Here is a 9,499-nt window from a genome sequence, read left to right as displayed (position 1 = left end):
GAATCTGCTAGAAGGAATTTTCTGACGTTTTCCTTTACCCATCTCACTTCTATTATCTTCCACAACTCCAGCTGATGTATCACCAGAGAGAGCATCCTTTGTACTCTCCTTAGGATGTTCTTGAACACCTCTTTCTAATTCTTCTGCTTCATATTCAATATCAAGCTGTGCATCTTCATTACTTTGTTGTTGTTGTTGTAGCTCAAACGGTTTATATCCAATATCTTCACTAGGTAATTGTACTTCTTCTCTATCCTCATCATCACTCCAACATATTTCATTACTGGATGGATCAATTTATTTGATTGCCCAACATTTTCCATCATGTATGGAAACTGGTGTTCATAAAATTCCACATCTCTTGACAGGATAAATTGTTTTGTGTCTAAGTCATAAACTTGCATGCCTTCTTACCAAATGGATAATCAAGAAATACACATCTTCTTCCATGACTTGTAAACTTATCTCCTTTACTGTTTTGATTATGTACATAACACAAACACCCAAACACTTTCAACTGATCATATGGTGGCTGCTTTCCAAACAAAATTTCATATAGAGTCTTGTTATTAAGTAAAGGTGTTGGTGTTCGATTTATCAAGTATGCCGTAGTTAATGCACACTGACCCCAGAATTGTATTGGTAAATTATATTGAAATCTCAAAGCTCTTGCAACATTCATTATATGCTGGTGTTTTCTCTCAACTCTCCCATTTTGTTGGGGTGTACCAACACAAGATGTCTCAAATATTATCTCATTAGTCTTAAAATATCCACGCAAAGTATTAAATTATGTTCCATTATCACTTATAACATGTTCGATTTCCTTGTTAAACTGACGTTTAATGAGAGCAATGAAATTAAGAAATACCATTTCAACTTCAATTTTAGATTTGATCAAATAAATCCACACACCTCTTGAAAAATCATCAACTATTGTTCAAAAATAATGAGCTCCACAAGACGAAGGTACGTAAGGCCCCCATGAATCCAAATGAACCAACTCAAAAATACAACTAGCTTTATTCTGACTATTAGGAAAACTACTTCTACGATGTTTTGCTCGTGGACAAATATCATAAGCATTATTATTCTTCTTAGATAACGAACTCACAGCAGGTATCTTTTTCAATACTTTCTCTAAAGGATGTCCCAATCTTTGATGCCACAGCTCGTATGAATCCCCACTAACTGCAAACACTTTTACTGGAGGTACACCACGAAACAAATATAGTCCACCTTGTCTCTCACCCACTCCAATCACCTTCCTCGTCAACCGGTCCTGTATAAGACATAAACTGTTAGTACATTGCACAACACAAGCTATCTCATCGATCATCTGTGTGACCGAGATTAAGTTGCAAGTTATCTGAGGTACATAAAGCACATTATCAAGTTTTAAACCATCAGGAAGAATCACAGTTCCAATTTTATCAGAATTCGCATACTTTCCATATGGCAAACCTACTGAGCATGCCTTAATATCTTTTACTTCTATCATGTCATCTATATTTCATGTGACATGATTCGTAGCTCCTGTATCTACAATCCAAGAAGCCCGATGTTGTTTACCTTGTAGTTGAATTGGTTTGTTTGAACTCAAAAACTCAAGTACTTGTTGAAGTCGAGCTGCTATCACACCAGTCAATCCAGCTCCATCGGTAGATGTCGTATTTGACTTCTGAGCTGCTGGTATATTCAAGTTATTTGCACGAACAAGATTGGTGCTGCCATATCCTCTGCCACCTCTGCCAGATGCAAAACCACCTCGACCTCTACCACCAGCTCTGACACCTCTGTCATATCCTCTACCACTACGAGGTTTGTCTCCTCACCATTCAGGATAACCAATTATTTGATAACACCCATCATCAGAGTGTCCCTCTCGATTACAATGCCTGCAAAACTTTGAAGCATCATAAGTATTTGTGGTTGCTCTGTGTTCAGGTTGTACCTTAAGAGACGTACGTTTTCCTGTACGTCCTTAGGTAGAAGCACATATCCCATTCTCAACCGTTCGGAGTTAACTATCGTCTGGTACACATCATCTATTGATGGTAAATGATCTCTTGCTAATAATTGTTCACGTAGTGACCCATACACACTATCTAAACCAATCAAAAAATAATGAAGATAATCTTCTTCTCTCAAAGTAGTCACCTGACTTGCAATATCACAGGTGCAATGACCACACTTGCATTGTGGTATTTTCATATATGTCACCAGGTCACCCCACAACTTGTTTAATCTTCCAAAATAAACAGCTACACTTTCAGATTTACCTTGTTTACACTCACTCAAAGATAATTTTATTTGACAGATTCTTGTACCACTTACCACACAAAATCGTTTCTGCATGTGTGTCCAGATAAGAGCATCATCATCATAATCTCCCAGTGTCGATCGTATGGAAGAATCCAGGGTGTTGTTAATCCAGGAAACAATGGTTGATTGAACCGCAATCCATTCCTCCAATTATTCGGGATATGTAGGTTCTTTTATTGTGCCGTCAACAAAACCAAACTTTCGTTTGGCTATTAATGATCTTCTAATGGATCTAGCCCATTCATCATAGTTAGTTCCTCTTAACACAATCGGGGTAATAAGAATACCAGGACCATCACTCGATCCTAAATGATACACTGGATTTTTCTTCGATGAATCATGCTCCGGTTGTTTTCCTTTTTCTCCGTCTTTTGATGTTTCTTCTACCATTCTGTTTAATGAAAAAAATTGATTTTAGGGTTTTAACCAGGCTCGATGCCATGTTAAATTCACGATAAGTTCTGCCTTTCTCATTAGATATTCAAGATATTTATACATCAATATGACTTGGTCAGCACGACACAAGATTTGCAGAATACGAGAACTCTTCCTAATATAACTCGCAACAAACTTAAAATAGAGTATGTTTCCTAATAAAAACTAATCCATATTTTACCAAATTTTTGGACTTGGTACACCAATAGAAAGTAGTTTCCAGACAAGCGGACAACAATGGACGTGCTAAATGATGGCATTAATATTTAGGGAACTGTCAGCATCAGTTCAAAAATCCTAGCCAACTTCATCTTGATTTCGGCACCTAGTGCTAAATGGTAATGGTGGTGTTATTCGTGGACAGCATTTAGAAGAAGAAAAAATAAATTTCTTTGTAGCAGTATCTGACAAGAAATTTTCTCCAGTTTTAATGTTGATACAGGAAAAACCCTTTGCTTTCCTACATTTTACTAACCGAAAATGATTGATACACAACCAAAAGTGTACCGTGTGAGTATCATTACTCTTTACTAACAACCAAGTTTAACAAATGATATTTTTATTTTGATAGTTTCCTAACATTTCGATCGTCGTAATCGATTATATATCATCTTCTAAGAGCAACTGTAGTGGACGACTAAGAGCAAATTTCTAGTCGAGTGGGCTGGCGTAGTGGGACGGACCATCGATCAAAATTTGATCAAAGAGTAAAACCCAGACCAAATTTGGTCGGCTATCAAGACCAAACCCAGATATAGTCGAGCGGTCGCACCAGGCGGTTATATAATCTACGTCCCACACCAGGCGTACGTAAAGTCCCTGCACCACACCAGGCGTACGTAAAGTCTACGCTCCACATAGGGCGTACGTAAAGTCTACGCCCCATTTTTTATTTTATTTTTAATTTTGTATGGGGCGGGCATTATACCCCCGCCCCATTCTTTGTTTTCCAAATTTTTTTTTGTGGGGCGGGCTTTATACCTCCGCCCCACTTCTTTCTTTTTTTTCTTTTTTTTTAAGAATCTCCCCAATCAGGCGGACGTATATCCCACGCCCCACACCAGGCGAATATATAGTGTACGCTCGATCAAATTTAGTCTTTCACCCGTAACGTCACACACCAGACTAAACTCAAATTTGATCGTTTGTTTTGGTCTTTGATCTTTGGTTATGATCGTACCACTGTGGACGCTCTAAACATTTCTAAAAACTACATTAAATAATGTAGTATTATAATTCTTGACTTTACCTTGTAACAGAGTTACAGACAAGGTCCATATATCACATATGAGTGGCGTTCAGACCATGTATGTCATCCCAGCTCGCAGGATATTCATATGGGGCACACTCATATTTGCAGCTCCAGCTCTACAATTCCTTCTTAAGAAGGCGTAAAAGTAGTTTATGACAAGCTTCTTTAGGAACCAGGATTCTTTTCTTGCTCTAACGTCTCCGCGAGCAAGAAGATAAGTGAATCCTGATTCTATTGCTTCACGAAGGGCTGAGAGTTCGTACTCCAAACTCGGGTCTTCCTCTGCTGATGACATGATACTAGATGGCAATATTAATGATGTAGAGGCTTCAAATGTAGAACTTTCTCCTCCATCGGTTCTTTGATCATGCATCAATGGTATATGAAGTTCCCCTGCTTCGTCAGCAACGGAAACAATTCCATTGTCCCTTGACCTAACTGAAATACTATCCAAATCCAACTCCGCTATGCTGCTTTCTAATGCAAGCTCTTGTGCTTCTCTTCTCAAGAACTTCTCAAGACTCTCAATCAAAAGCTGCTCAAAGGCATGGTGATCTTCCTTCCTGACATCTTTGTACCCGTAACGTGCAATGCACCGGAACATATGGTAGTCCTTTGGGCAAACCCTTCTAAAGAGAAACCTTTCTTCCTGAGGGACAACTGGAACCGGAACGTATTTGATACAAACGAATACAATTACTGAATGGATTGCTGGAAGACTTAGTAGGAACTGCCCAAAACTCGAGGGAGTACCTTGAACAAGTTCATTGTATAATAGTCCAATCCCTGGTGTTCTAACAGTTCCAAGAGTGGAACCAAGTTCCAGCATAATATCCGTGGACATCTTTTTACTTACCTCACTACGATATTTGAGAACACTTCCATAGTTCCAAATGTACATCACACAGAGGAAACAAGCCGCAAATGCAAGTGGAAGCCACCCACCCTCTTTGATTTTCGTTAAGACTGCAGACAGGTAGAGGAGCTCTACGGACCCAAATACAAGCGGGAAGCACAGAGCTAGAAACAAGTTGGTTTGCCAAATTAGAAGCATTACAAGTGTCACCAAGGTGGTACTTACCATCATGACACCAACCTCTGCAATTCCTGCAAGAATGAAGTCATACTTGTATAAGAAACTTATGTGGCCAAAAAACGAAAGGAGTGCTAAATTGGTAACCAAAATTATGTGAACCCTTGACATGTGCATGCCACATCAGCTACGTTATTGATATACACCATTATTCTGTGAAACTCAAGTTATGTGCTATTTTAGTTGTCACATGTCTGCGCTTTTTTTTGCTTGATCGGTAAATTAGAATTTAGAGGAGTTCACACGTTGTGGGTGTTACCACCCAACAACTTCACCACTGCACTAAAATCATCTACCCACCTACACTGGCGTTGTTGCCTACCAGGTGATTTGGTCAGCTGGAGTGGTAGGTGTACTCTGAGCAGTTAAGCCTCATGGGAGATGGCTCTATAGTAAGGGTGGTAATGTCAGTTGGGTAATAATACCCACGACTTGAGGTCAAAATTTGTCCAAATCCTGATTTACTGATAAAAAAAGTTTAAGACTCACGGACTGATGCATTTAAGAATAAATAGAGCAAATAGGCTACAGAATGAGCGAACGACATTAGCTGACGTGGCAAGAATCCACTGTTAGCTCGTTCCCAGATAATGTGGTCTATATAGCATCTCATTCAAATAGTAGAGGTAAAGTTTCTTCATTTATGAGAATAATAGTACTTACCATAAGCATTCGCGATGTCTGCAGTGTTTCTGAACGAAGCAACAACCACGATGCACATGATCATCAGAAACCAATTGATGACAGGGATGTAGATCTGACCCATGAATTTTCTAGAGGTGTGAACAATCTTCACTCTAGGGAAGCATCCCAGAGCCATAGATTGTTTGACACACGAAAATGTTGCAGATATCATGGCTTGACTGGCAATCATTGCTGCAAATGTAGCTATCACAAGGACTGGCCAGAAAAAACCATCTGTATACACGCAAGCGTCCAAAAGTTGCATACAGTTAACATAGATGCATCTCTCAACATAGATTTTCTACAAACAGATTACAATTAGCATAAGCATATAAGAAACACCTAACACGAAAAACAAACATTACCTGGGACAGAATCATAAAAAATTCTTCCAGCTGACGATGGGTACGTAATCAAATATGCTGCTTGACCCATGTAAGCAAGTAGAAGGCAGGGGAACACCACACATGTGAAGGCAACCTGCAATATATTTAAAACTTAAATAAGAGGAAAAATTGATGACGATTGCGTGTATCCGTCAATGAATCATACAAACAGTACAAAAGGATGAAAGAAAGCACTGCATAAAGAAGACCTGAATTGATATCACAGAGAAATGGCCAAGATCAGCAAACATTGCTTCAGCTCCTGCAAACACAAAAAATAATTTGAGTATGGTAGAAAAAGAAAAAAAATGAACTGGACAAGAAGTTTTCTCAAGGAAATAGATATAAATTGTAATTAGGAAGTGGGTCAGTAAGAGGCACCTGTAATGCACAAAACACAACCACCAAGAGCTGACCATGCCTTTATACCATTCCTCTTGAAAAAGTAATAGATGTATGCTGGATTGAATGCCCTTATAACGGTTGTGTCATACTTAAGTATGTTGTATATTCCAATAGACCCGAGGCAAAAGAACCAAAGAGCCAACGCAGGAGCAAAAGTGAAACCAACTTTGCCGGTTCCAAATCTTTGTATGCTAAACAATCCTATTAGGATTACAATCGAAAGCATAACCACCTCATCTGCAGGGAACTAAATCTAGATCAGTAAATCATAAGCAATGTACTGTACCATGACTAAAGGCGCCTTAATTTGCTCAGAGTTAGGTTTAAACGTCATAATTGTACTTTGTAACTCTCTAATACACTTGTAAACATTTAGAGCTGATCAAAAACATTTGTTCGCTAAGATGCCTAGAATTCTCTCGTTACTAAAGTTCCTGGTAGCATCACAGGCTTATCTAGCTGCCGAACATGAGTATGGGTAAAAGTCTCTTATGAAGCTGCTGTCTCGAAACATGTTTACTACTTCTCTAAGATACAGTAAATCTTACTAGTTCAATTGCATATACTTGTAAGAGAAGAATATGTTACCCACTTGTATCAAATCCCTTAATTTGACCCTGCAATCCACTAACCGCAGACATTACTGGAAAAGAAAAGAGTTGCATGATTAGCAGTATCCAGATTGAATGCAGGACCAATGCCTTCTGGTTCAAATACAAGAATAAGAGAATAGAAAAGAAAAGAAAACAGAGGAATGGGAAAGACGTTTGAGGCATAACGGCACTCCTGTAAACACATAATTAAATTATGCTGAGTGGTTATCACTTTCTGGTTTCAGCATGCTGAACTTGAGATGCCTAGCGAAAACAACGAAAAACACACCTGACATGGCTGGGGTGAGAATACCATCCCCTATAATCATGGAAGTTCCCATCAGAACCAATAGCAATAAAAGTGTTTTTAAGTAGGATTTCTTTTCCAGTTTCTCTTTTATGTTTAGTGCCCTCTCCAACTCTGGAGTTGGGAGTTTCAGCTTAAAACTTGAAATATGTTCATCAGCCGGCTGTTGATTTGGCAGCAAATTAACCTTTGCATACCTGCAAATTAATGAATACAAAGCAAATGTGCCTCCTGCAATTACAATTATTACTTGGTTACAACTATGTAAACTGGAGGGGTAAATTCGATCAGATTAAAAACGCCGTACCTTCACCATTATCATTAGCTTTCAGCACTATAAAAACATACTTCACAAATGGAAGAAGAGCAATCGTGTACATAACTAACGATAAAGCTCCCAAGACATCCTCTTCCGTTTTTATAGGCACCTTGCTGAAAACATCAGCAAACACATATAATGGACTTGTGCCCATATCTCCATAAACCACACCAAGTGTTTGAAATGCCATAGCAACTGTGCTCCAAATGGAGATATCCTGGGTGATACATGTTTAACAAAACACTTCCATTAGGAACTGACATTCAACAAGTAACTACTGCAATATTGATTGAAAATAAAGCCTACCCATACTCAAATACTGAGTACTGTAGTAATAAATTGTAACTTAAACTAGCTTAACTCAACAACGAATACTTGAGAAGAGAAGATAAATGAAATACCTTGCGATGATGGCTATTAGGATCATAAATACCCATGGCTTCAACATCAAAGGAATCAACTCTCTTAGGTTTTTTAACAAGTCTTCTTCTAACAGACCCATGTTCTTGTTTTTGATCTTCATCCATTAATGACCATGGATTCGATTCTGAATCAGCTTCACTACCATCTACCCATCTAGACTCTGACCTAAGCAACCTAGCATTCTCTTCACTACTTCTTTCTATTCCTTCCATTTTTTCCCCCTTTACTCCTAAGTTCACAATAAAAATCTCTGCAGAAATGAAACTAAAACCTCAGATCTTTTCATTTCATTGTGATATGCATCAGTAATATGAAAACCAAACACCAGAAATTCCTCTAACCAACACCCAGTCTCAACAACTACCCGGAATAGAAAAGAATTGAAAAGAAAAGAAAGAAGTCAGTACTCTTGTTTCAGTGATGATGAAGAGAAAATGACACGATTTTTTTGGGTTCCTATTATCACCTATCTATCTAAAGTTGTAAACCCAAATCTTGGAAAAACAAAATATCTTTTTTTATCACCAGTATTTTTTGTTTTCAGAAAGAAAACGTTGTTGTCTGGCAATTAATTACGTACTTGATTGGATTGAGGGGTCCCACGTTTTCCTTCCATTTGGCATGTGACAAACCAAGGTTGTAAAAGGAAACAGATATCATTTTGTTTTTCTTTTGAAGCACCAAAGTTGGATCGTGTTCGTAGTTCGCAAGGCTACGGAGTGAGATGCACAGGATTTACAAATATGCATGTGGGGAATTCGAATTTTGTTAGACATGTCCAAAATAATTATCCTGAAAATTATCCAAAATTTTTTTTCTTTTATATTTTTTCATCTCCAAATCTAAATATATTCGTAATTGAGATATCAGATTTTCTAATTAGATATAGGTTTTGTAATTAGTTTTTCATGTTTTCAATAAAAATATCATATGAATTTGTTCCATCCTAATTTTCCTCCATTATCTTGTTTTTTCATCTGGATTTACTCAGTTTTGGGTTTGAGATTTCAGATCCATCGAGTAAATCTAGGAACACTAATTTGTTTTCTGTTTTTGAATAGAAATATGGAATATATATACAGAAATAGGCCTGTTTTGCTACCTCGTTTTCAAATCTCAACCACTTTTTTTATTTCTTACAAAACTAGGCCAATTGAACGGATTCCATCCAATTTCGTTATCTCAGTCAATATCTCACCAAAATCTCGTACATGGAGATCTCTTTAACTGGCTGAGATTACTAAAATGCCCTCTCCATACGTGTCAGTAGTATAGTT

At 37.9% G+C, this 9,499-nt stretch overlaps 1 protein-coding gene across 1 annotated transcript; it reads right to left on the bottom strand.

Moving 5' to 3' along the window:
• Positions 1-3,945: 3,945 nt before the first annotated feature.
• LOC113318141 (putative potassium transporter 12) lies at positions 3,946-8,726 on the bottom strand. The gene is made up of 9 exons (XM_026566267.1): positions 8,201-8,726; positions 7,788-8,016; positions 7,463-7,711; positions 7,173-7,223; positions 6,557-6,817; positions 6,385-6,437; positions 6,155-6,269; positions 5,769-6,023; positions 3,946-5,119 (listed from the first exon to the last, which is right to left on the bottom strand). The coding sequence occupies exons 1-9, from the start codon at positions 8,432-8,434 to the stop codon at positions 4,059-4,061; spliced, it is 2,508 nt and encodes an 835-aa protein (XP_026422052.1). The 5' UTR covers positions 8,435-8,726; the 3' UTR covers positions 3,946-4,058.
• Between the last annotated feature and the right edge of the window lie 773 nt (positions 8,727-9,499).

The sequence above is a fragment of the Papaver somniferum genome, chromosome 10 (assembly GCF_003573695.1).
Source record: "Papaver somniferum cultivar HN1 chromosome 10, ASM357369v1, whole genome shotgun sequence".
In the NCBI taxonomy this organism is placed as follows: domain Eukaryota; kingdom Viridiplantae; phylum Streptophyta; class Magnoliopsida; order Ranunculales; family Papaveraceae; genus Papaver; species Papaver somniferum.
The sequence above is the reverse complement of the archived record's forward strand: the minus strand, read 5'-3'. Positions and strand labels throughout refer to the sequence as shown.